General features: G+C 64.5%; 3 protein-coding genes across 5 annotated transcripts in view; 1 reads left to right on the forward strand and 2 right to left on the reverse strand.

The window, feature by feature from the left end:
• Positions 1-143: 143 nt before the first annotated feature.
• ZNF512B (zinc finger protein 512B) lies at positions 144-10,206 on the reverse strand. 3 transcript variants are annotated; one of them, XM_037161597.2, is made up of 18 exons: positions 10,087-10,206; positions 9,248-9,375; positions 8,201-8,326; positions 7,792-7,934; positions 7,373-7,501; positions 6,616-7,274; positions 6,311-6,537; positions 6,142-6,213; positions 5,898-6,044; positions 5,658-5,782; positions 5,495-5,587; positions 5,213-5,311; positions 4,939-5,109; positions 4,626-4,820; positions 4,328-4,429; positions 3,985-4,047; positions 3,628-3,726; positions 144-3,398 (listed from the first exon to the last, which is right to left on the reverse strand). In XM_037161597.2, the coding sequence occupies exons 3-18, from the start codon at positions 8,322-8,324 to the stop codon at positions 3,150-3,152; spliced, it is 2,697 nt and encodes an 898-aa protein (XP_037017492.2). In that variant the 5' UTR covers positions 8,325-8,326; positions 9,248-9,375; positions 10,087-10,206; the 3' UTR covers positions 144-3,149. The 3 variants fall into 3 exon arrangements, with proteins under 3 accessions (XP_037017492.2, XP_037017494.2, XP_037017495.2); XM_037161599.2 differs by lacking the exon at positions 7,792-7,934; XM_037161600.2 differs by lacking the exons at positions 7,373-7,501; positions 7,792-7,934.
• A 1,937-nt stretch (positions 10,207-12,143) lies between these two features.
• Positions 12,144-16,435, reverse strand: SAMD10 (sterile alpha motif domain containing 10). Its single transcript, XM_037161601.2, has 5 exons — positions 16,206-16,435; positions 14,331-14,512; positions 14,085-14,256; positions 13,631-13,771; positions 12,144-13,438 (listed from the first exon to the last, which is right to left on the reverse strand). The coding sequence occupies exons 1-5, from the start codon at positions 16,294-16,296 to the stop codon at positions 13,416-13,418; spliced, it is 609 nt and encodes a 202-aa protein (XP_037017496.1). The 5' UTR covers positions 16,297-16,435; the 3' UTR covers positions 12,144-13,415.
• Positions 16,436-16,483: 48 nt separating this feature from the next.
• The window catches only part of PRPF6 (pre-mRNA processing factor 6), a 29,102-nt gene continuing 22,261 nt past the window's right edge, over positions 16,484-23,324 (forward strand). The window contains exons 1-6 of the mRNA XM_037161596.2: positions 16,484-16,621; positions 17,828-18,103; positions 19,543-19,711; positions 20,819-20,937; positions 22,740-22,818; positions 23,143-23,319. Of these exons, the coding sequence (XP_037017491.2) occupies positions 18,033-18,103; positions 19,543-19,711; positions 20,819-20,937; positions 22,740-22,818; positions 23,143-23,319 (615 nt within the window). The 5' untranslated portion in view covers positions 16,484-16,621; positions 17,828-18,032. The remainder of the gene's footprint in view (positions 16,622-17,827; positions 18,104-19,542; positions 19,712-20,818; positions 20,938-22,739; positions 22,819-23,142; positions 23,320-23,324) is intronic.

Below are 23,324 nucleotides of genomic sequence, written 5' to 3' on the forward strand. Positions count from 1 at the left end.
GCGAGGACTACAGGTCCCACAAGGCCTTGCGGCCAAACAACCCCGAAATCAGAGTAGGGCGGTCAGGCCGGGTGTGGGGTTTCGTCCGCCCAGGGAAGGACCCCACCCCGCGTATTATCACAAACTTAGCCGCACACAACCCCTGGAAAAAAGGCAATAAACGTTTATTTGATACAGTATTTTTTAATACATACAGTTGATGGCCTGCCCCTGTGCCACTTGGGCCCAGGGGCAGGGACGAGGACCAGGGACAGATGGTCACAAGGCGGGCCGGGCCCGAGCTTACCGTCAAAACATCTTGCAAATAAACACTTTGTAGATAGAATATATATGTATATTTATGGTTACAAGTGATAGCTGGAGCCTCTCTTTCAAAATGCACTTATGTACGGAGAACTGGCATTTAAAAAACCAAACCAAGAAACCCAAAGTACAAGACGCGTGGCTGTCAGGCCAGAGGTGCAAGTCGGTCCCCTCGAACACTCCCACCCCCCAAGCTCCAGGACAAGCCTCCTGAGGCGGGCAGAACGAGGACCCACAGGGGTCAGCCCTGCCCTCCGTGGGTCAGGGTGCACCGGTTCTTTCCCTTCTGAACCAGAGGAAAGGTTGGGGGGGTCGGGGATGGGAGCTATGGCTGGGAGGGCCACTGGTCACACCAGGAGACACCCTCATCTGCCTTTGCACAAGCAAATAAAGTGCATCCTATTTCTGTGTGAAGTGTGGGCCCCTTGAGCCAGCCCCTTCCTGTTCTCAGGACAAGGGGGGTGGGCTAGGCCAGAGGTAGATCTTCAGAAGGGGACTTGGCATTATGTCCTGGGCTTGGGTCCCAAGCAGGGTCCTCGCCCACTGAGCCCTGGAGTCTGCCACTCCAGTCCCTTACTGAAGGTGTCAGTCAAGGCCCTGCAGACCAGCTTGCCATGCCGCTCACCAGGAAGCAGGGAGGGAGGAGGGGGGACGGGGGTCCAGCCCAGTAGCCGGTTTTGGCAGCAGCCCCACACCCACTTTAAAGACAAAGAAGGGGGTTAAAGTGCTAAACATCAAGTTACCCAGGACCCCACCTCCTCCCATACATCTGGCGGGTTCCCACACCGGGGACCATCTGTGGACTTCGGAGGGTGACCTGGAAATACCCCCCAGCAAAGTCTAGCCCCCTACTCCCCAAGGGCCAAGTACCTGAGAGGCCGGGGCGGGCAGCTGTCCACCCAGCAGAGGTGTTGAGGTCTGACCTCCCCCAGCCATTGGTGACAAAGACAGAGCAAGTATACCTGGGGGCTGCTGTCCACACCTGCTCCTCCTCCCCTCCTGGGGCCACCCCTGAGGTGGCCACCTGACCCCGCCTCTACCAGCCGTGCACCGCGGTGACTCCCAGAACCCAGGGAAGAACGCCCTCCTGCCCTGCAGCCCAGCCCGTGCTGCCCTGCCTTGACTCTGACTCCGGATCCCACCTGCCTGCCCACGGCTGTGAGTGGGGCACAGCACACCTCTCTGCCCCCCCCTTCAAACGCCAGGCCCTGGCTGCCCAGAATCAGAGTCTCTGGACAGCCAGAGAGAAGCAGCTCAGCCTCCCGGCCCCCCGGCCCCTGGAGTCTGTCCTCCTACTGCAGGGCCAGGAGAGGGGAGCCCAGCTTGGTGCCCCTCCTCTCCGGGGCTGGGTGAGGACAGCAGCTTGGGGTGCAGGGGGTGCCCAGTGGGCGCTGCCTCCCTGAGCAGGGGAGGGACCCCAGGGACCCTGGCCCAGCCCCCAGACCCAGCATCGGCACCAGGAAACCCTTAGCACCAAAATGTCAGATTGTTGTAAGTTTTTGTATAAAAAACAGAATAAAAAAAGGTTGTTACTTGTCACAGGAACAAGACTGGCACCCACGACACACCCAGGAGACACACGCACACGGGCAAATATCAAAATTCACATCATCCAGGATCGGCAAGGCCGCGCCCTCAGCCCCCCACCCCCCTGTGGAGAACAGCCTGCAACCAACCCCAGCAGCTCTGAGCGTCCTCACCCCCCGGCAAGGTCACAGCCGGAAGCAGGGCCCGGGGAGGAGGCCAGAGCTATTGGCTCACTCCTCCAGGCACGCTGGACTCCAGCCTGAACCCTGCCCAACCTGCCACCTAGCCATCCTCAGGGCCCCAAAGGGAGCCAAGACAGCCCCCAGCTCCCATCAGCTCGCTGAGCTTAGCCAAGCCCCCTCCCAGGCCTTCAGCTCTCCTATGAAAAGACCACAGCTAGAACCAGAAACGAAGGGGCAGATACAAAGGGGTAGGGGCTCCCGAAGGAACCCAGGCAGACAGAAGGCTGCTTCCTGCAGGGGCCACTCCTCAGAGCTGGGCCCAGCCCCGTGCCCTGCATGCCCACAGCCCCAGGGCGGCCCCAGCACCCAGACTGGCCAGTCTCTAACCTATCAGGCTGCCCCAACCAGCTCAGTGTTCGGCTGAGCTGGAGCAGGCTCAACGTGGCCCCAGCTGCTGCAGCCCTGCCCGTGGGCAAACCAGGGGTCCTCGCTTGCCGCAAGCAGGGAGCACCACGGGGATGGCAGGGAGCCCGCAAGGGGGGCCGCTGCCCCCACCAGGATGGGCACAGGCCAGTGGGCACGGGCTCAAGCACGGCAGCAGTCACACCGCGGGGCAGGGGGTGGGCCTGCAGAGGTAGAGAGCAGAAGCGGAGGAGCCAGAGGCGGGGAGGGCGAGGAGCACGGACTGGCAGGTCAGCACGGCAGCGATTAGACTCGGGGTCTGTCCTGGGAGGTAGCTGCGGGTGCTGGGGTTCCAGTGTTGGGGAGAGAGGCCAGGCTGCTCGGGCACCCTCATCAGCCCAGAACCAGGGACCCCCGAGCCTTGGGCTTGAGGAAACAGAAAGGGCACCTGGCCGCTATGCAGCGCCCCACAGCCCCGGGCCCCTGCCCGTCCCTCCAGGCCATTGCACTTCTGTGGCTGCCACAGGCCCAGTGTGCCCAGTAGTGGCCCGCACAGGGAAAGGGCCGCCTTCAGGAAGCGGAGTGGGGCTGGCTGACCCCACTGGACAGAGGGGTAGACGGGCGAGGGTGTGAAACTGGAGGGCGGGACGTCCTAGAGCTCCCTACCCCACCCTGGACAAAGGAGGGCTGGGCCAGCGTGGGGACTGGGCCCCACCCACCTGCCAGCCACCATGCTCACTTCTCGGGCGCCTTGCCAGCTCCCACCTTCCGGCCACTGGAGCCCCGGGCCCCCTTGTCTCTGCCTCCTGGGGGCCAGTCATCCTGGCGGGGGGGCGTCTTGGGCGCAGACTCCTCGGGGGGCCGCTCCTTGGGCTTGCGGCCCCGCTTCTTCCCGCCGACCACACTCTTCTCCTCCTTCTTGGGCGCCAGTGAGTCCTGGCTCCTGTGTTTGGGGGGCAGGTCTGCTGAAGTCCGGAACCAGTTCTGGGAACAGAAGAGCAGCAATGGGGGCCTGGGATGGGGAGGTGGGGGGCAGCCCTGGAGGGTCTTGGCTCTCCCGGGGACGCTGGAAGCCACCTTGGGGAGAAGCTTCCAAGTCTTCCGATGTTGGCCACTCACTCAAACAGGACCCCCTGCTCTGCCCCGGCTCCGCGTCCTCCAGGGCCACCCCGCCCCGCCACAGTGCCCCCCGCAGCAGGCCCCAGCCACCCACCTCCGCGTGAGCCTTGAGGATGTGGTACTTGACGCCGCTCTCGGAGCCGAACTCCTTTGGGCACAGCAGACAGCAGTACTTTCCCACCAGGTGGTCTCCCTGCAGGACACAGGCAGCCCGGCCTCCGGTGTCGGACCAGACCCCCACCCCCACCCGCAGCGACAGGGTACAGCGGCCACAGCATAGCTGGCCGGGTCAGGGCGCTCACTGTACCCCAGAGAGGAGGAACCCTTGTGGGCAGGACGACTTGGGACTGACTAACCCATGGCTAGGGCTGGGGACGGCACCACGTGCCCTGCACACGGGGGCCCCTGGGGGACTGCCTGCCACAGTGGAGGCAGAGGGCCCGGGGCTCACCTTGCTGCAGCTGGCCAGATGGGCCTTGAGGCCGGACACGCTGGAGTAGATGGCTTCGCAGCACTGGGGCGGGAGACAGCCATGGGCAGGGCCTCCCGGCAGATGCTCGGCCCCCAGCCCAGCCCAAGGACACTGAGCCTCTCTGGGCAAGTCAGTGGGGAGCCCGGGAGCCCTGGGGTGTGGGCAGGCTGGGCCTCCGGGGCTGAGGCGGAGGCCTTCTGCCAGCAGGGCCCAGGGACCACAGGCAGCCTGGCCACTTGGCTCCCACCCAGGGTCACGTCTGGGTCCTCTGCCCCTCAATCCCAGTGTCCCCACGCCCACTCGGCAGCCTGCCCTGGCTCACGTCATTGGGGCAGTTGACATGGCCTTTCTCTTTGACTTCGTTCTTCCACACCTCCAGCAGCTGGGGGTTGAGCGTGGGGAGGCCTGGCCGAGTGTAGTTGAGCTATGGAAGCAGGTGGGCGCTGGGGTAAGCCTCGGGGGCCCAGCCAGAGCCACCCCCGCTTCCCATGGAAGCCCTCAGCTGCACCCTCTGCAGGGAGACCCGGCCCCCAGGAAGTACGCAGATAGCCTGGGCGGGTGGGGGGGTGGTTAGGGCCATCGCGGGGGACCCCACGGGGGGCTCAGCGGCCAGGCCTCACCCGCGCCGTCTCGGGCACCAGGTCCTCCTTCATCCGTCGCTTGGTCCAGTCCCGGGCCAGTTCATCTTCCGCAATCTCTTGCAGATGGAACACTGCAACCTGGGCTGAAGTGCGGCGGACGCGGCCGCTGGGAGTCCGCTCAACACCCAACAGGTCCTCGGCCTCGGGGGGCTTGTCCTGGGGCTCCTCCAGGGGCTGCAGGGCACGACGGAGGCCGAGGTGAGTGATGGGAGCCCCAGGCCGGCAGGTGCAGGCCCACACGAGGAGGACACGCGTGCTCAGCGCCCGGAGGACAGGGGGCCTGGCCGCTCACCGGGGCCGTGTGCTCGGACCGCACGTGGTAGTCGTGGCCCGCCTTGGAGCGGTAGGTCTTGCCGCAGTGGGTGCAGGGGAAGGACGGGCTGTTCCCCTCGCCGGGCGGCTTCCCGCAGCGCCGCCGGTGGTACTGGTAGCCCATGAGGCTGGAGAAGGCGGCCCCACAGCCCTGGGGACCAGGGGGCGTTGAGAGGCTAGCGAGGGGCTGTGTGCCGCCCCACACCACCCCACAGCACCTTACACCACCCCCACACCCTAAGGGCCACACTGACCTCTTGGGGGCAGCGCAGCCGCCCCATCTGCTTCAGCACCTTGCGCAGACGCTCCCGCTCCTCCTGCTCGCTCCCCTCCGAGGCCTCGGTGTCAGAGGGCTGGGGTGCAGGCCCGGCCTCAGCGCTCCCGCACCCACAAGGTCCCAGCCCACGTTGGGACCTCGGGTGTCCGGGTGTCCGAGGGCAGGCTCAGCGTGCTGAGGGCTAGGCAAGCTGGGTGGGGTGAGGTGGAGTGGGGGCCTGGGGTCAAGGTCAGGGTGGGGCAGCTGGGCCCAGGCGTACCTTGGCACTGTGTTCGGCCATGGTGTGGTAGTTGAGACCAGCCTTGGACTTGAACTGCTTTCGGCAGTGCTGGCACTTAAGGGCGTCCTGCAGCTGCAGACAGGTGACCCATGAGAAGCTGCCCCACGGCATCTCCCCCCTGAAGCCCCGGGGGCAGCCTTACCTTCTGACACACCTCCATGTGCTTCTTGAGCCCCACCAGGGTCTTTCGGGTGACCACGTTGCAAGTGGGGCAGACGGCCTCCCCCCGTTCGTGCAGAGCCCGCTGCCACTGCTCCTCAGGGCCACCTGTGGGGAGGAGGCAGGGCCCAGGGTCCACACTCAGCACCCAGTCCGTGGGGTCCAGGGTTGGCCTCACAGCCAAGGCTGGCCCGCAACGTGCACCCCCCACAGTAGCCCCTACCTTGGGCTGAATGGGCCACAGGGGCCGTCACCTCCTTGCTGATGTTGCTGGTGGGGGGCGGCACCTTCTTCCGAATGTCCTCGGGACTCGGCCCCTCCTGCTTCTTGGCACGGTAGCCTCGGGCTTTGTCCTCCGCCTTGGCCAGGCCTGTGTGCACAGGCAAGGTGGCACAGGTGTGGGCGGCAGGCACAGGCACACCTGTGCACGAGCCCAGTCCCACAGGTGCCCACCAGCAGGGCCTCACCTTTGAGTCCAAACGTTCCTGAGATAGACGGCTGCTCCCCCGTAAACTTCTTGGGAGTTTTCTGTTTCCTTCCTGACTCGGGGGAGAGGAGACGGGGCCAAGACTCTGGTCAAGTAACCGTGGGGAGGCCGGCCACCCCTGCCCTGGCTGCCCCCCCCCCCCGTCTTACTGTGCTTCGTGCGTTCAGCCCCCTCCTCAGGCAGGGACGTGGGGCCTGTGGCCCTCGGCGCCTCCCTGCCCCCCAGGGGCCTGCTGCTCAGGGAAAGGGGGCCACTGCCGAGGTCCACGCCGGGCTGTCGGGCCGAGCCCTGGGCAGCGGTGGACGGGCCGCACTCCCCGTTCTCTGGCCTCGCCTGCTTGGGTGGGAGGGGGCAGCTGTCCAGGCCGTCCGCAGCCCTGCGGGAAGCAGGAGGTGAGGGGCCAGAGGGCGCATCCCAGGCCAGCACCCCAGCCCGCCCGGGACGGCACCCCTACCTTTTCTTCCCGCTGGCCCTCCCTGCGGCTCGAGGAGTTTTGTTCTCGGACTTGGTCAGCAGCACCATTTTGCAGGACGGCGTGTGCCTGCTGATGGCGATGGGCCTGCTGACCGTCACCAGCTTACTGACCACAATGGGTCTGCTGACCGGCACGGGCTTGGTGACTGTCACGAGTTTTGTCATCGGTACTGGCTTGTTTGCAGTCACTGGCCTGGTGACCGGCACAGGCTTGGTGACCGGCACGGGCCTGGTGACCGGTACAGACTTGGTGACTGGCACGGGCTTGGTAATTGGTATGGGCTTAGTGACCGGCACAGGTCTCGAGACTGGCATAGCCTTGGTGATCGGCACAGGCCTGCTGACTGTCACCGACTTGGTGACTGGCATAGGCCTGCTGACCGTCACGGGCTTGCTGATACCGATGGGTTTGCTGACACCCACGGGTTTGCCAATAGTGACAGGCTTGCTCACTCCGATGGGCTTGCTGACCCCCACGGGCCGGCTGATGGTGACGGGCCGGCTGACCGGCCCAGGCTTTGGGGCAGGCAGAGGCCGGTCCATGTGGTTCCAGATCTGGTGCTTCTCCAGCTGCGTCTTAGAGGTGAAGGCGGCCTCACAGAAGGGGCAGGGGAAGGTCAGCCTTTCGGAGATAGCGCCCTGGGTAGAGAGGGCAGGTGAGGGCTTGGCTGCCTGGGGCTCCGTGCAGACGCAGCCCAAGCTGGGGCAGGCCTCCTCCCTGACCCACGGCCCCTTACCCCCTGGCACCGCTGGTAATGGTACTTGAGTCCGTAGATGCTGGGGAACTCCAGCCAGCACCCTGAGTTGGGACACTGCACCCGTGAGTGCGCTTTGAACTCGTCTTTCCACTGGTTCATCAGGGAGAGCTGGCGTGGGAAAGGGGGGGCTGCTGACTGGGGCCCCGGCTCAACGCCCTGCCCGGCCTTCAGGGCCAGCGCGCCGTGAGGCCCCTCCACTTGGGCCTGCGGCGAGATCCTGGCCGCTCTGGGCAGCAACCGGGACCTGCTCTAGGGTCCCCACAGACATGGACCCCTGGGGCACATGGTGGCCCTGATGTGGGCTTGGTCCCGGACGTGCGGTGGCAGGCAAAGGCAGGGTGGCGGCCTCAGTAGGTGGGTCCCAATGCAAGCCCCACCCCAGCCCTCAGGGAGCTCACGGGAATGTCTCGGAGGGCCTGGTTCTCAGCTTTCGGGCGCCCCTTTTTCTTCCCTTCTGTCCTGTCGCCGGCTGGACTTCCCGGTTCGAAGCAGAGTGGGGCCTGGCTGGGCACTGTCTGCCCCCCTCGGGCTACCGGCAACCCTGCGGCACACAGTGCGCGTGGGGCTTGGCCCGGTGCGCCCGGTAGCCTCGCCTGCCTCCTAGGAGGCTGCGGTGAGCCTCGCGCCCCCGTGGCTGAGGCATGGGGGGTGGAAGGTTGTCAGCCCAGGATGAGAATCCAGGGTCCCTGGCTACCCCCACCCTGGGAAAGCTCTCAGGGTGGCACCCAGGAGCTGGAGGTCCAGGAGGTGGCCTGCACCCAGCAATGGCCATGACAGCTTGGAGTGACCTCGGCCTGACCCTCTTACCCAGCTTCGGCGGGTCACGCCGCACAGGAAGCCGGACCTCGTTCCGGTTGCCATCCTTGCCAGGCCCACTCTTGCTGGACCCCGGGAGCCGGCGGCCACCTCCCACACAGAAGGGGTCAGACATCACTGCAAGGCAAGTGCACGGCCCCAGGAGGCCCACCTGAGAGCCTGCCTGCACCCGCCCCCAGATGGCCTGCTCTGGGCCACGGGCCAGCAGGCGACCAGGCACTCTGGGCTCAGTGCTGGCCCAGCCGACGTCTCCCCAGGAGACCCCAGCAGCCTGGGAGAGTCTGACCCTGTCCCAGGACCCTTGCCAGTCTGATGGGCTCCTTCTGTCCTAGACACAGCGCCCGAGCGTGCGAATGGCTATACACCTCACCCCCGGGAGGGGACCGGAGGCTGAGGCAGAGGCCGGGTGCTGGGGCAGCAGGCCAACGGCACCCTCCCGGGAGCCAGGGATGACACCAGTGTGTCTGGTGGCGCACGGGCTGTCCCGGCCCAGCACCTGGGGATGCCTTACTTCTCAGCCCCAGCCGGACCCAAGGCAAGGCTACGCTGCTCAGGCGGTTACCCCGGACCCCTCTCCCCAGGACCGAGACGGAAGGCAGCCAACGTGCGCACTGAAGCCCTGAGTCCACGTCCCAGCTGCAGGGGACCCCTCCCGGGGCAGGGGGTGGGTGGAGGGCGAAGGGCGCCATGGTACCTGCTCTGGTCCCCATGCCTGTAGAGCCACCCTACCTGCTCTGTCTCTGTTTGTTCTGCCAGGGTCCCTCGGCCACGCTCTACCTGGCTGACTTCCTCACCTCCACCCTCCGTAGGTGACCTCTCTCTCCCCCCACCTACAGGGTCCGCAGCACCACTCCAGAGACCACCAGCCACAGGCCACAGGGAACACCCCGTCCCTGAGCAGGGCTCTGTGGGCATGAGAACTGGAGGGACTCAGAGCCCTGGCCTGCCCCGGGCGGGGGGAGGGGGGGGCAGGTTACCCCTCCCCGGCGGTGGTTTCCGGCTCACTTGGACAGGATAGGAGAGGGCTGCTGTGCCTACCGGGGAGCAGAAGCTATTGGGCAGGCTGAGGTCAGAGGTCAGGACAGTCGCTGCCTGTTGCCAAGGGTGTGCCTGGATCCTGGGCCTGAGGGTCTAAGCAAACTTCTCCACAAGTCCTCACACTGCAACTTCCAAAGGAGACAATGCCAAGATCAGTCACCCCGGCCCCACGGTGACCCCAAGTGTCCTGGGGGCTGGAAACTACCCCCCTTTTCAGTCTTTCTTCAGCTTGGGTGGAGAATTCAAAGTTGGGGGGCCTGGAGCCAGGGCTGGCCTGGGAGACAGAGACCCTCCTTCCATCCGGGGCCTGTGACTCTCGCAGCAGGAGGAAGAGCTTCCACTCTCAGGGAGGACCCAGCAAGGACGAAGAGGAGGGACCCTCGCGGGGGTTGGGGCGAGGTGGGCGCCGCGCTGACCACAGGCAGCGGGACCGCGGCAGGGCCAAGGCCGCTGGGCCCTGATCCCCCGCTCAGGTCCGGGCGCGCGGGTGAGGCCGGCCCGGGGATGCACACCTGGCGGCTGGCCTCGCCACCCACCTGTCACCTGCGGCCGGGGTGAGGCCCCGGCCTGGCCCCGGAAGGGCCGATCGCGGGCGCCAGGGGAGGGGGGACGAAGGCAGTGAACCAAAATGGCGACTTTTTCTGGAGAAGGAGGAGGCTGGAGCGCGGCGCCGGCGCGGGGCGCCGGGCGCGGCGCGGGGGGTCCGGGCGCGAGGGGGGGCGGCAGGCGGGGGCTTCGGCGCGGCGCCCCCCCGACCTGCGCGTGGGGTCAGGATCGAGGGCGCGGCCAGTGCGGGGGCGGCGCCGGGGTCTGGGCCGGGGGCGCGGCCGGGCGCTTACCTGCGGCGCCCAGCGGGCCGGAGGCGGGGCGGGGGCCGGGGCCCGGACTGGCCCGACAGGGGTGCGGGCGCGGGGTCCGGGCGGCGCAGGCTGCGCGCCGCGCTGCGCACATGCGCGCTCCCGCCCCTCCCACCTTTGACAGTTTTACTGTGGGGGGGGGCGGGGGGGACGAACTCTCGCGGTATTCCTGCTGCCGCTCCGCGCCGGGAGGGACGGGTCCCGGGGCTGGGGGCCTGGCGGGCCCGCGGGCTCGTGGGGCTGCGTGGTCCGACGGATCTGTCTGCCCGGGCTCCAGTGCAAAGTGGCCGGTTGTGCCGCCCAGAGGGCGGGAGACGTTATTTTCATACAGTGAGGTAAACTGAGGCACCATAAGGGCACAGGGTCCTGCCCCAAGCCCAGCGCGCTCGAACTGAAGCCGCCGGATGCCTCAGCGTCCTGGCCCTGGGAAGGGGGGCCACCCACCGTCCTCTGAGACCCTGAGCTCCTGGCAATGGGAGCCCTGGGCCTGCAAAGTAGGACTCGGCCTCTCTGCCAGCCAGCCTGGGGCCACCTCTTTCCGTGGCCAACCTCAGGGGATCGCTGGCTCCTGGCCTGTGAGGACTGCTCTCCACTGGGGTTACTGACGTTGATGGTACCAGCCTGTCTGCTTGGGGACCCGGTATTCCTAGGCTGTCCACCGCTTTGCTCCTCTGTGCCCCTGAACCTGGCCCCCTGCTGGAAGCTGCTGTCAGGTCTGGGGGTGATGGACAGCACCTCCACAGGAGGCACGGGAGTGAGGGGAAGAGGGCCCACTGGGAAACGAGTTATAAGGTACACCTCCTTCCCTGAAGCCCTGCCCACTCGGCCTTCACACTGCACAGCCCCACCGCACCCTGGAGCAGGCACTGCTTGGGGGCACAGCTCCAAAGATGGCGCATTTGGGATCTGATCTTGAAGGGCCCCTTGAAATCCGCTCTTTCAAGGCTAGCACAGGTGCTCACTTAGAAGCCAAGGCAAGGAGGGGGGGGGAGGACACCTGGTGGGGGGCCCGTCATTGGTAAGAGAGAGGCCCGTGTGACCCTGGGAGGAAGAGGGAAGGGCCTTCGTCCGGAGCACACCCAGAACTGTCAGCTGCCCCCGTGTCAGTCCGAACGCCTGTGGCTGGGATCTGCTGCTGCCGGCAGGTGTGGTCAGGGGCACGCTCTGCGGACAGCAGTGTCAGGGTGTCTGCCCTGTGCTGGGTGAGAACGTGCTTGTCTGTTTGTCTCCAGGGGCCTGGGCACAGGGCACGGGGCTCGTCTGGATCCAGCAGAGGTGTGCTCCAGCTGCAATGTGCCTGGAAGTCAGTGTCATGCAAGGTCATTGGGTCTCTGTTACTGCTTGTGTCTGTGGCTGTGAACACACCTATGTCAGGCCCCTGCCCGGTGGCAGACGACACGGGAGTCCCCAAAAGATGCCATAGCAAATGCCTGGAATGTGGGAATGAGACCCTGTTTGGGAAAAGGGTCTTTTTGAATATGATTAAGGGTCTTGAGACAAGATCCTCCTGCGTTATCCAGGTGGGCCCTAAATCCAGTGACAAATGTCCTGTAAGAGGGAGACCTGAGGCAGACAGAAGGCAGCCTGACAACTTTCCTGGACACAGTGGTGAGTCCGTGAACCCAGGCAGCCACCAGGGCCGGGAGCGGAGAGCGGGCAGGTGGCCAGACTTCAGACCTGTGGCCTGCAGAACCGGGGGAGGATTGGTTTCTGGGGGGTGAAGCCTCCCAGTTGTCACTTGGGGTGGCAGCCCCAGGCGCCTGTCACTCTGTGTTGGTGCAGTCCACAGGTCTGAGCCCAGCATCTGCTTCCACACACACACCCCCAGCCCCGCCCCCCACTCCTGGGTGAAACAGGTACCCTACCCTGCTAGGATGCGGCATCACTGCCCCCTGGTGGCCCCTGCAGGAGGCAGCTGGGCTTGGCACCCTTACCTCCCAGACTCAGGGCCCCTCCTCGCTGCTTGGCCTCTCCTGCAAGCCCGCTGACCAGAGCCAGACACCACCCTGGGGCACTTGAGAATCAGGTTTATTTCTGATCTTATCAGAATATAAAAAGTGAACACAAAACAAGGAGACAAAACAGGAGCTCTGTGTGGGAGCAGGGGCAAGACAAAGGAGGGAGGAGGGGGCAGAGAAGGAAGGGGCCCCTGGAAAGGGTGACATCATGATGGCACAAGGGGGGGGAACTCGGGGCAGCCAGACAGGACAAGTGGGCTTCCCGCAGGGCTCACTGGGGATGGGGGGCACCAGGCCACGTATCCAAATTCCACTCGGGACCCCAAACAGCCTACCTCCTGTGCTGGGGCCGGCTCAGGGCACAAAGAGGGGATGGGGCTCAGCCTCATCGGTCCCTGAGGTTTTCTGGGCCCCCCAGGGAGTGGCAGGAGGGGGAGCATGAGGGAGGAGATGCAGGACAGCCCTCCCCGTCCTCCTGCTGGGCTTGCACTGGCCGCTGCCTCAGGCCCTCGGGCCCCTGGAGAGGTGGTCAGCAGCCAGGGCTCTGGGGGCAGGCGTGGCCTGCCTGTGAGACCTGGGTTTTCCTGGGCAAGGGGCAGTGGGAGTGCCCGCCCACTGATGTGCCCCCAGGGTGGCCTCCATGAGCCCGAGAGGAGGGAAGGTCCCCAAACCTAGGGCCAGGACTCGGCCGGCCTGGCACTGAGTGCTGGGTCCCTACTGCACAGCGTTCGGTCTTGTGTGCTCAGGGCTGCCTCTCCTCGGTTCTGTGAACAGCTGCCGGCATGGTGAGCGTCCCAGGCCTAAGGACAGACGGTGCCGGGCAGGGTGCCTGGCTGGGCGGGTGCAGGGCCCAGGCAGGGAGTGGGCACCCAGCAAAGGGAGCTGGGCAGTTTACCCCACCTCTGTGGGCAGTCTCCGGTGGGCGGGGGGAGGGCATGGAACTGGACGGGTGGGCAGACAGACAGACCTCTGGCCCTGGGAGAGGACAGGATGCCCGAAGACAGGGGTGAAGGGAATATAAATACACACCCCTGGGAGTCGGGGGTGGGGAGCATCCAAACCCTGCTCTGGCTCCAGGTGGCTGCCCGGAACACTGCCAGCAGCACCCCGGGGTGGGCCGGAGGCCGGGTCCTGGAGGCAGGCCCACACTCCCAGAGCCTCCACTGCCCAACCCCTGGCACAACTGGGAGTGCACCACCAGAGGCGGCTGGAGCAGGCAAGCCTGGTCCCACCTGTTCACTGGGCCAGGCTCAGCCCCGGGCACCCCTTGAAGGTCTGAAAGGAGCTGTGCCTCGTCTTTGCCACGGGCTCTGGTCACAGTGCTGGGGTCTGGGGCTCCGGCCTCGGGCAGCACTAGGACATGTGTCCGAAGGAAGCTGCGGGTGGACAGGTGAGGAAGAACGGGGCCTCTGGCATCATCCAGACTGCCATGGGTGCGGGACAGCCCTTCCTGGGGTCCCATAGCCACCCCCCAAGGTCCACCTGCCCGCCTTGCAGTCGGAGGCCTTGCAGCCCAACTCCCCAGGCCTCTCCCAGCCTCTCAGGAGCTCCTGGCTGCTCTCACTGACCTTGGCTGAGCAGCTGCAGGCTCCGCCCCTCCTCGCGCACCTGCAGGCGCAGCACCTGCTGCAGCACCTCCTGCTGCTGGGCCTCCTGTGCCAGCCCCATGCGCTGCAGCTTCTCCGAGTTCAGCCGTAGCAGTGCCCGGCCTGGAGTGAGGGGAGAGGGGTTGAGCCGAGGTCACCCTTTGACGGGCATCAGGGGCCAAAGCAGAGGGAGGGAGAGAGCAAAGTGGGGGGGCGGCACAGAGGCTGAGACAGAGAGAAAGCGGAGGGAGAGAGAGAGATGGATTCAGAGAGATGAGGGGAGTCAGGAAGAGACAAGGATGGACGGAGACCAAGCCAGGAGAAGCCAGACAAAAATAAGCAGAGCCTACTGAGGCCCGGCCAGGAGGAGAGTCGGGGAGGGAAGCTAGAGAGGACAGGGGCTCCCCCCGGGGCCCCCACCCCCGGCCCACGGCACCGGTGATGGCGTGCTGGGAGAAGGCCTCCACGTAGACGAGGTAGTTGTGGGGACAGTGCTTCTTGAGCCACTTGCAGACGTCCTGCTGGCTCCACAGGACCACAGGCCTCGTCAGGCCCCCCAGCGAGGGACTCGTGTGGTACAGGCCACAGCGGTCGGAGGATGGCCGGCCCTGCGGGGGGAGGGTGGCAGATGCAGTGAGGGGTGGGGCGGGCAGGGGCCCAGCTGGGCATGGTGGCTGGGTACCTGGGCAGCCTCGGTGCCAGGCTGCTGCAGGAGCTTGACCGGCCGGCCGCCAGCTGCCCTCTGGCTGCGGGAGTCATGCCAGGTGAGGCTGGTGCCTGGGGTCCTGGGCAGGTGGCAGGGGATGCTCTCCGCCGACACTGTGTGTTCCAGGAGGGTGCGGCAGAAGCTGAAGTGGGCAGTGGCTGTGGAGCAGGAGTGCCCCGTCAGAGTGGTCAGGGGCAAGGTCAGAGGCTCCTCTCCCTGCTCAGCCCATCTCCTCTCCACTGAGGACAGAGCCTCTTCCCCAGCTAGTGGCTCCCGAGTCCCTACAGGCAGCAGGAAGCAGCAAGCGCCGTCTTCAGCTCAAAGACACAGAATGAATACCTTCCCCTCTGAGTCCGACGCCCACGTTCCAGGGGCCTGGATGGACTGTGCTGAGACTTGAGAGCGGATGTGCTCACCAGGGAGGCAAGACTTACAGTTGGGGCCGTATTATCCTGGGCCTGCCCTGCCCTCGCCGTTGCCTCGGGCTGGGTGCCCTTGCCGCACCAAACCAGGGAGCATACACGGGACCTACCTGCAAGGTCCTGTGTGCCACGGAGGCCCCAGGGCACCCTGCCTGCCCACCCTCATAGACAGAGCCCAATCCAGCCAGACAGAGCTGAGGCTTGGCCTTGCCCAGCTGTGCTCACTGGGTGTGACAGAAGCCTGAACTCAGGACCACCAACACCTGGGATTCCTGCCCCCCACCTCCCACAGGGCGTCCAGGATGGTCCCTGTCCAGCTCAGGACAGGTGCTCCAGGACCCACTGCGGTGCCCAGAGCTCTCTCTCCGCCCACACCAACTTCATCACGCTCATCAAGTTTTGGGTGGCGGAAGGCTCTGTGTGATGCCCACGAGTCAGCAGAGCCCTGGGCACAGACTGGAAGCTGGGCCCAGGCTTGCCCCCATCTTTACAGCATCCAGGCCCTGACTCAGCAGCCAGGATCAGATTCCCAGGCCAGGTATCCCCCCTACCCCAGGAAAATGAGACCCTCTCTGCCATTCTCTAAAGAGGGTAGGGCCAGCCCTGTGCCCTGGTCTCAGCGATGGGGGAAACCCGCATCTTACTCCACCTTCCACCCCCTGAGTCATTCGACTCAGTATCTCCTTCCCATTCTCCCAATTCTCCTTTATCAGATGACCCTGGATGACTCCCAATTTGAGGTCTGGGGTCAGAGTATGGCCGCCGCCTTGAGGTGGCTTCTAGTACCGTGGGAAAGACTTATTCTAAGCCGGCACCTTTCAGGGAACAGGCACCTGGGTCGTTTGGCTCGCTCAGCGGGGCTCGGCCTGGGCGAGAGCGCGCCGCTCCGGGAAAACCAGTTGGACACCTCCGCCAGCGCCGCACCTGTCCGGAGCCAGCTGGGTCCCGCCCATTTCCGGCCCGCGCTTGGGGTGGGATCTCCGTCCAGACGCCAGTCCTTCCCTCCTCCTAGCCCCAAAGTCAGAATTCCAGTAGAAAATGGGGAGGGGGCGGCCGGGGGCGGTCGAGGCCGGCTCTAGTTTCGGGCCCCCTCTCGGCCCCAACGGAAAGGCTGGGGAGGGATTTTTTCCGAGCGAAGAAATAGGTGACCGCACGGTGGTGCCAGCCCGGGGATGGGAGCGCTTGGTCGGTCACCTCCCCCAAGCCAAGGGTGCCTTCATCCCCAAGGCCTGAGGCCGCGCTACCCACTGCCCCCAGTGCAGGACAAAGACACCAGGAACCCGCCTCGGCCGGGGCGCGCCCCCCACTCGGCCTGCCGCTGCCGCCGCCGCCGCCCGAAGTCCGCCAGGTCCCGCCCCCCCCCCCGTCCCTCTCGGTCCCCAAGCCCCCAGCCCGCGATATCCCCACGCTCGAGTCCAGCCCCGCTCACCGTCCACATCTCGGCGCTCCCCAAAGCCGGCGCGTACAGCCCCGGCGCGGCCTCGCGGGGGGCTCAGCTTGGTCCTCAGCTCCGTGAACATGGGGCCCGCGCACACGCCCCTCGCCGGGCGCAGGGCGGCCCTTGTGGCCGGCGGGGAACGCGCGCCACCGCCCCGCCCCACCCGGCCCCGCGCCCGAGCCGGTCCCCGCGCCCGGCGAGTCTGCGCGGCGAGGCACCTGCCGCGGAGCCCTGAGTGCCGGGCGCGCTCCGGGAGCTTGGAGGTGTGTCGGCGGCGCGCTGGTCGGCGTCTGTAAAGGGCGCCTGCGGGGGCGAGGGGCAACCCTGCGCACCTGGGCACAGCTCCAAGGACGAGTGACTGCACCGACAGGGGTCCAGGCGTCCGCAGGTGCCTCAGAGTCAGGGAAGTAAGGACACATTGGTCTCCTCTGTGTATGTGCGTGTGTGTGTTTGTGTTGGGTGGGGGGACCCTGCCTGCTCCTGCCACCTTCTGACCCCTGGGGCCCAGGTCAAGGGTCAAACCGACCTCTTCCAACCACTTCCCTTCTCTCCTACCTCAATTTGCTCAATTCTCCAGATTTTTCCATAGGTGTCTCCCTCAAGGGGGCACTTGCCTCCCGGAAGTCGGTTTGACCCCCTCTAGCCCCACCTCGCCGTGAACTCCAGGGGTAGCGCCAGGGTCTGTCCCCTCCCCTCGGTAGCCCCCGTGTCTGACTCTGCGCCCAAGACTTGCATTGAAAGGGGCTTGATTGGGCACGGGGAAGAGAGAGAGGCTTTAAGAGGCTGCATGCAGCAGGCAGTAGGGATGTGTTTACACCCGAACACCGGGGAGAAGGGCTGGGGTGGGCCTGGGGGCTGCCCGGTCCAGCCGAAGGCCAAACTGGCCGAGTGGTGCTGGCTCTGCCCGGAGCCTGTGTGCTCCCTCCAGGTTCACGTGGGGGCCCCGTGGTGTCCCACAGCAGAGTGAGCAAAGGCACGCGTGGCCGTGCAGAACTATACAGAGGACAGTTATGCCTGTTCGCCCAAAACCAGAGCACAATGATCACCTGCATGCGTGCTCACCAACACACACGGGGAGGCTTGCACGGAGTCTGCCCGTGTGCTGTGGTCGCCCCCACCACGAGCTGACTTGCTCCAGACACATCTGTGGCATTTATTTATTGTCCTCAATCAGCTCTGCAGCTCCCGCCCTCACTGCAGTGCTAAGGGCACGACGGGTGGGTGGGGCCTGTGTGAGCATCTGAGCGCTGAGAGCCAGGGCAGCAGTCCTCTCACCGGAGACCCGCAGGCGGGGCGCCCACAGTCACGACCCCCCCCCCCCCCCCAGCAAAAGCTCTGCACAGCGAGGGGGCGGTGCAGCCCCACTCGGGCGTTAGGGTCCGACTGGGCCGGGGCGACTCGTTAAGGCAGAGCAGCCAGCGGGGCTGGGAGAAGCAGGTGTCCCTGAAAAGCATCGAGAACAAGCAGGCAGCGGGGACGCCCGGGCTCGGTTTCGAGGTCCGGCAGGGATCGCCCAGGACGCAGTAGTCCCGGTCCCTTCCAGCAGCTCGCCCGACCTCCGTGCCACCAGTAGGCGCTGTGGCTCTAGCGCTTGCTTTGTTTCCGCCCCTTAGCCGCGACCGGAAGTACGTTACGGAACTTCCGCAGGAATTCTGAGGTAGGCGGGGCCTCGTGCAGACCTCGGGCTCTGCTTCCGGGGCGCGAGTGACGGCGGACCAGCGACTTCTCTCTGCTGCGAAACTCCGGGTTTCTGTGGTCCTCAGCCTCCGGCCGTGGCCTCCGCCTCTTCCCTTCCCAGCCTTCGTCCCCGCCGGCGCCATGAACAAGAAGAAAAAGCCGTTCCTGGGCATGCCCGCGCCGCTCGGCTACGTGCCGGGGCTGGGCCGAGGGTGAGTCCAGCGGCGGGCGCGGGAGGGGCGGGGGCGGGCGGAGCTGGCCCCTAGGAACCTGGGCCCTGCGGTGCGCGCTTAGGGAAGGGGCAGGGCGCCGGCCCGGACCACACCATCCAAACTACCCGACGCGAGTGTGACAGATGAGGGCTACAGCCATTGCGTCTGCAAGATGCAAAGCCGTTTAGTTCAGTGTTTGCAGGAAGGGTTGTCCTTCGTGGTTAGTTTCCACCCGGTGCAGGTTCCACCTGCCGCCTGGGCGCGGGGGGCGGGGGGCAGGGCCTCGGCCTCCCGGCGCGGTGGTCGGTGCCGGTGGTTTGGTGTCTGCTGCGGGAGCATCCCAGGCCAGGAGGCCCCCGCCCCCGTCCTGCCACGGGCTTGATCGGTCCGTTTCCTTAATTCTTCTCTGTAGCAGCTTGTAGGGTCTCACTCTGTTTTCGTGCTGTCGGTGGTCTTACCCTGCTTGTTCAAACCGTCAGCTCCGGTGGGTCGTGCGCCGTCCCAGCCCCGTAGACGACTGCCATGAACTATTGAATAAGCGAGCAGTCCATACCATCCCGTTTGTTTGGTTACTCACGTGATAAGGGAAACTACTGGGTTTCTGTCCTTGGGGGTCTTGTGTTAGAAGCTATGCGGTGCACGTGGGTCTCTTGTTGGAAACTGTCTTCGGAGGACCTGCAGTTGGCTAGGAGCGATGAGGAGAGTGCAGGAGCAGCCTCACAACGGGGAGCAGGTTCAGAAACGTGGGAGCTGGCAGGCTGTGGGGCACTCTGTGGGGTGCTAGCATTCGGGCCGTGTTTAGGGATGCAGGAATGGGCAGGGTTAGGGAGTAGCAAGGAGCCTGTGAGCAGGACACCCGGTGGTGACAGGAGTGGAGTTCCTGGAACCCTTGGAGAGGCAGAGCCTCAGAGCTGTGGGCCAGCAGGGGAGGCTGGTGTCCAGGGTGGCTCCACTGGCCAGTGGATGGGAGCCATGGTCTGGGCAGGAGGGTTCAAGAGGTTGGTGAGAGATGGGATGGGGAAGGAGGGTGAGGGAGGCCAAGCTGATGCCACCGTGTCTGCTTGGGTTGCCATCAGCAGTAAGAGCCCAGATCAGCTGCGGGAGGGCCCGGATGAGGAACCCGGATGGGGTCAAGTTGGGTTTGAGGGCCTGGTTAGATGGGAGGTTGTTGGGGGTGGGGGCTGGGACTTGGAAGGAGGGCGGTCTAATGCCCTGGGGAGTGTGGCAGCAAAAGCAAGCCTGAGTAAGCCCTCAGGGAGGGTCAGAAGGTGTCCCCTTGAAGAGAAGAGGCTGGAAATGCTGGCGAGCAGGGCCACAGGTGGTTCGCTGCCACCAGCATCTGTGGGGACATTGGGGAAAGGTGTCATTAGTGACGGGTGTGGAGGGAAGAACATAGATCTAGGTTACCCGGGTAACCAGCCTCTCGGGGTCTCCTGCAGTGCCACCGGCTTCACCACACGGTCGGACATTGGGCCTGCCCGGGATGCCAATGATCCTGTGGATGACCGACATGCACCCCCAGGCAAGAGGACTGTTGGGGACCAGATGAAGAAGAGCCAGGCTGCAGACGATGATGACGAGGACCTGAATGACACCAACTATGATGAGGTGACTTGGGGGCCTGGCCCGTCTGCAGGGGCCGGGCGGCCCTCAGCCTGCAGGCTGTCACAGCAGGCGGTGTGGGAGGTTGGCACAGCTCCCGTCACAGCTGCCCCTGGGGTTTCCACAGCTGAGTGACGGAGGGGAGCGGGGCAGACGTCAGGAAATGTGCACCTGGTCATCTCTGCGGACAGGTGTTTGTGTGGCTGTTGCAACCCTGCTCTGTGTTTTGTCTCAGCCCCTGGGGAAAAAGATGTTTCAAGTTACAAGAACAAGTTTAATTTGAAAGTTACAGAGGGGCATTTGAGGTCTTGCTCCCTGGCACGAGTCTTCAGTTTGACTCAAGTAAACTCACAAAAATAAAAGAAGTTAGGCTCTGGCTGGTGTAGCTCAGTGGATTGAGCACAGGATCTGTGAACCAAAAGATCACGGTTCAATTCCCAGTCAGGGCACATGCCTGGGTTGCAGGCCAGTTCCCAGCAGGGGCCAGTTCCCAGCCAGCAGGGGTTGCATGAGAAGCAACCATACATTGATATTTCTTTCCCTCTCTCGTTCCCTTCCCTTCCCTTCTAAAGGTAAATAAATAAAATCTAAAAAGTAAAAATAAGTAAATAAATAAAAGAAGTTAAAGAGGCCATAGAAGGGAGCCAGCTGGCGGCCGCTGGTGTGTTGTCAGGCGTTTTTCCTTGAAGGAGAAGAGTTTAAAAATTCTGTTCTGAAGCAACCACGTTTGCAGGGAACTTCTAAGGGTGTAGGGAGAATGCCTGCATTGCCGTCACAGGCCTCTCCCCGTCCCGTGTGACCTTAGTGCAGTTTTCACCGGGAGGGGCATGCTGACCCGTTGGTACCGAGCCCGCAGCTGCGGCTGGCTCCCACCAGTGACCCACCTGTGTCCTCAGCCTGGCCTAGGCCCAGCCCAGCCCCCTCATTGCCTTTGGCTCCTTAGTCTGCTCTGGAGGGGTAGCTCCTCCGTGCCCTGCCCTCGACAGCAGTTTTGTTGTTCCTGGAGTTGGGTTTGTCTCCGGCAACAATCCAGCTGAGCAGGTGCTGCGGCTGGCGGTGCCTGGGCCTGCTGGTGGGAGCAGGAGCTGAGCCTGCCCTGTGCTTGGTCCCCAGTTCAACGGCTACGCGGGGAGCCTCTTCTCAAGCGGGCCCTACGAGAAGGATGATGAGGAGGCGGACGCCATCTACGCGGCTCTGGATAAAAGGATGGATGAAAGGAGGAAGGAACGGAGGTAAAAGCAGCCTCTGCCCCTCACGGTTTCTGTCCGACTTCCAAGACCGGCTTTGTTTTGACGTTTGTGCTCCACAAGTGGAGGACAGTCGCAGAGCAGCACGTGTGTCTGCACCCCCTCAAGGCCCCTGGGCCTGGTCTGTGCTGGGTGGACACTGGGCAGGAGCTTCGGGAGCTAAGGGGCCTGGCAGACTTGGGGGGTCATCCTGACTACGTGCCAGGGTTCCCATCTTTGGGATGGCGGTGGTGGTGTTGGTCGACATATTTTGGGGGATTTGGAAGTTATCTTTGTAAGTTTTTAATACTTTTTACGTTAAAGAGTGCGTTCTCATGGAGCATTGGAGCAACGAGACTGAGCGGGGGTGGGGTAAGAGGGTGGCGCGCTCACAGGCCCAGGTGGTGACAGCTGATGCTTCAGTTTGCCTCCCCCTCCTCTTGCCTGTCACACACACATGCTGTGACTTCCCGTGGCACTGGCACTTGTAGTGTTTCCGGGATCGTCTGACGAGCACAACGGCTATGGAAGGAGAGTTCACTCGGGTGGTGGGCGCATGGGGGGTGTGTGGTGGAGCTGCTCACTCAGACCTGTGTGACTTCGTCGGCCAGTGTCACCCCTGTAAACTCAGTAAAGGTGAAAATGGAAGAAGATTTGATTCCGGCTTCCTGGAAGGCTTGCATTTGAAAGCTGGTCCTGGTTGGCCCATCCAGTGGTTTTAGGAAGGAGCTCGGGTTCTCAAGCTTGGTTATGACAACTCCGCCCCAGCAGGGGGAGCAGTGCGGCAAACTGGCCGTCTGGCGGGGACTGCTCACTGGCATGCACGCAGCCTCCCGCACCTGCACAGGGTTTCCTGGGTCACTTGGGGTCCAGGCACCCTCTGCACTAGGCAGTGTTTTCCCACGTGGGCCACCCAGCAGCGTGACCCCTGTTCTGTCGCCTAATAGCTGGGCCACGTCCATCTTCCCTGCTGCTCCCAGGTGCAGCTGGGTCACTTCAGCTCCGCACATGGCTCCTACGGCTCCGCTGCCTCTGCCGCCTTCCGAGACGCTGGCGCTTCGAAGAGACGCGTCACAGGGTGGTGGGACCTGTCCTTCCCCTGTCCCACTCCCTGCTCCTGGGAGGCGGGCACTGGAGGGGCAGTGTCTGTGGCCAGAGCACCTGACAGGCACACCTACTGCCTCTCTGTGTCGGCTGCTCTTGGAGGGCTCACTCTCTTGGTCGCGCAGTGGTTGTCCCAGGACCCTCAGATCCCACCACACGGAGGAGAGTGTGGCCTCAGTGTCAGGAGTTTGAGTTGCTCGTTGGCAGCAACTCTCGTTTGTCACAGTGCCCGGGGCTCTGTGCTCACACACCACCTCAGAGTCCGGCCCAGCGTCTGGACCGGTCCCAGGGCAGCAGTAGCCCAGGGACTCTCCGCCCTGGGACCCAGTTGCATGGCGATGGTCGGGACCCCTGGGCCCGTGGGCCCGAGGCGCTGAGGCGCTGGCGCGGGCCTCCGGCGCATGTGCCAGGTGGAGGGGCCGGTTTGCGGTGTTTTGAAGCAGCAGCTGCGCTCGGGTTCAAGTGCAAGAGTCTGAGTCGGAGCAAGGCGGCCTGTTTGCACGGTGACAGGTTCCTGTGCGTCCCCGTTGGTCGGCAGCTGAGTCTCAGCGCTGGGGTGTCCTGCATTGCCTCAGCTCCGACGTGACTTAGCTGCGGCGCACGTGCAGGCCTCCTTTCTGGGGCTATAACGGAGACGTGGTAAAGTGGCTTTGTTTCGGGGGGTGTCCAGACTGCCTAACGTGCACTCACCTCTCACTTCCCAGGGAGCAAAGGGAGAAAGAAGAAATCGAGAAATACCGTATGGAGCGCCCCAAAATCCAACAGCAGTTCTCAGATCTCAAAGTAAGAGCCGCCTGCCTGCCCACTGCAGAGAGCCCGGCCACTGGGGAGGGGGGGCGGCCTCACTGGCACCGCACTTCCCTTAACGCAGACGGTGGAGGCGGGTCCCGGCCTCGGTCTCCCCATGCGGGCTCTGTGCACAGGCTCTTTGTGAGTCTCCCTGTGTTTACGTCACGTTTCTAAGCCACATCCTCTGCTCCAACAACTTCCGTTTGAGTGAAGCAGATGGCCGCCGCCGTATTGCAGTACCGTCGAGCATGGGTCGGCCTTGGGGCAGGGGGAGCCCTGTGGGACTGCGGGGGCTGATGCGGGCACTGGCGTTTCCAGAGGAAGTTGGCGGAAGTCACAGAGGAAGAGTGGCTGAGCATCCCAGAGGTTGGCGACGCCAGAAACAAGCGCCAGCGGAACCCACGCTACGAGAAGCTGACCCCTGTTCCCGACAGCTTCTTCGCCAAACATCTGCAGACGGGAGAGAACCACACTTCGGTGGATCCCCGACAAACCGTGAG

This window comes from Artibeus jamaicensis, unplaced genomic scaffold, assembly GCF_021234435.1.
Source record: "Artibeus jamaicensis isolate MK-2021 breed Jamaican fruit bat unplaced genomic scaffold, CSHL_Jam_final contig_685, whole genome shotgun sequence".
In the NCBI taxonomy this organism is placed as follows: Eukaryota; Metazoa; Chordata; class Mammalia; order Chiroptera; family Phyllostomidae; genus Artibeus; species Artibeus jamaicensis.